Source organism: Gekko japonicus, unplaced genomic scaffold (genome assembly GCF_001447785.1).
Source record: "Gekko japonicus isolate JY-2015 unplaced genomic scaffold, Gekko_japonicus_V1.1 scaffold106, whole genome shotgun sequence".
NCBI lineage: Eukaryota > Metazoa > Chordata > Lepidosauria > Squamata > Gekkonidae > Gekko > Gekko japonicus.
In genome coordinates, this window is record NW_015170890.1 from 1,624,728 (window position 1) to 1,626,847 (window position 2,120).

General features: G+C 44.7%; 1 protein-coding gene across 1 annotated transcript in view; it reads left to right on the plus strand.

Annotated features, from left to right (window-relative positions):
• CMTM8 (CKLF-like MARVEL transmembrane domain containing 8) overlaps positions 1-2,120 on the plus strand; it is a 45,711-nt gene that overhangs the window by 38,129 nt on the left and 5,462 nt on the right. Inside the window, exon 2 of the mRNA XM_015418406.1 lies at positions 1,345-1,518. Coding sequence (XP_015273892.1) covers positions 1,345-1,518 — 174 coding nt within the window. The remainder of the gene's footprint in view (positions 1-1,344; positions 1,519-2,120) is intronic.

Genomic DNA, 2,120 nt, shown 5'->3' on the forward strand with positions numbered 1-2,120 from the left:
GGGAAAGAGAGACGGAGCGTGCCAGAGGTCGTGCGGGAGTGTCGGCAGAGGGGCGCTCGGGGTGACGTCAACCCCGCCCCCTGCCATTCTGAGGTCCTCTTCTACCCCGTCTTTTCCAAACCCTCGCCTCCAGAGCCACGCCGCTCCTCACGGGGCCCACTCACGTCGTGCCACAACGGCCACTGGGGGCGCCACCCCCAAGACCAAGGAGGAACGCGACAGAGCCACAATATACAAAATGATGATAAGAGGCAAAGAGCCGCATTAATTTTGGCCGGGAGCCGCATGCGGCTCTAGAGCCGCGTGTTCGCCACCCCTGGCTTAAAGCATTAATCATCTGCTGTCTAGAAACAGCGTTGGCTTAGAAACTACCCTCAAAGAAACAGTGCAAACGCACACGTTCTTGAAAGCTTGGCTATATTGACACTTTCTGCGTTGCCACAAGCAATTCTTAAACAGAGGTAGCAAATGAAAATTGCCTGGAATGGAGACTCAAAATTTATTAGATTAAATGTAAGCAGCTGTCCAGTATTTAAGTGACCCACAGTACACTCCTAAGCAGAGTTACACCGTTCTAAGCCCATTGGTTTCCATGGGCTTAGAAGGGTGTAACTTTGTTTTGGAGTGTACTGTGAGTCACTTAAGTATCCGACAGCTTAAGAATGTCATTTAAATATTGATTTCCATGGGCTTAGAAGGGTGTAGTTATTTAGGATTGCATGGTTAGTTTCATAAATCAAAATGGTATCAATGGAAATTAGGACTGCAGTACATATGACATTACAGTTGTACAGGTGTATGCCACTGAAACAGGCCTCTGGCAAGTGTCTTCCCAACCATTCCTGCCCTGTTGTTTGCATATACTTAACTGTAGTACTTTTCTGCATCAGTATCCTTGCCTGGGGAAGGGGCACTTTGGCTCACTGGCAGAGCATCTGCTTGGCATGCAGACGGTCCCAGGTTCAATCCCTGGCATCTCTAGTTAAAAGGACCAGGCAGTAGGTGATATGGAAGACCTCTACCCGAGACCCTGGAGAGCCAACTACCAGTCTGAGCGGACAGTACTGACCTCGATGGACCGATGGTCTGATTCAGTACAAGGCAGTTTCATGTGTTCACCAGTCCTGAGAATGGCCACTAGGATTGGTAGCATCCTTCATGGTGGCAGGAATGAAGGCTCTGGTCCTACTGTGTGCTTGCAAGGCAGTACAAACATACAGATCTTTAGAATGGGATTATATGACTTGAAGAAGAAAAAACCTGAAGACACTTTATATCTTTTGGGTTTGTATGTGTGCTACTTTTAGTCTGAATAACAGTATATTTCTTAATTTATTTCCCCAGGGTCTAGGATTGCTGGTATGGACACTGATCGCTGGAACAGAATATTTCCTGTATCCTGTCTTTGGCTGGGTGATGTTTGTGGCTGTATTTTATTGGGTTCTTACACTCTTCTTTTTAATCATCTACATGACAATGACTTACACCAGGATTCCACAGGTGCCTTGGACCACTGTGGTGCGTATACCAGCTTCCCATTTGTGTTAATGGTTTGTTTGTTTTAATTATCCTGATACAGCAGTGCTGTGTGTGTTGTGTTATCTTTCATACCATTATACTATGAAGACAGGCACTTCATCAACAAGGGTTTTATTTATATAGAAAACATAACCCATATGAATCTACATGTCTACAGGATGCTCCAGTTGTTCTCAGTGTTCTGGCTCCACTGACAATAGACTGAGCTGTTCTTATTTGCTGCAATTAAATAGGGATATCGTCATCATAACGGGGGCAAATCCAGTCCTGTCACCAAGCTCTCTTTTGTCAGTTGTTTCCTCATTCATCTCAATAGAGGGGGCATTATCATGGGATCACAAGGTCAAGTAATCCTCCCTACTGTGCATCCCAGCAATTTCCTAAAAAGATCCAAAATATCACAAAGGGTAGATTCCCCCCCCCCTTACCGGTATAAGTGCAGAACCCCCAATAAATGCCTCAGTTTTAAAAATCCCTTGAGTATCTACTTATCAATATTTTATTTATTTAAAATATTTCTGTCATCTTCCCCAAAAAAACTTCTTCAAGTGGTTTACAGTACAAGCAAGCCACAAATTACT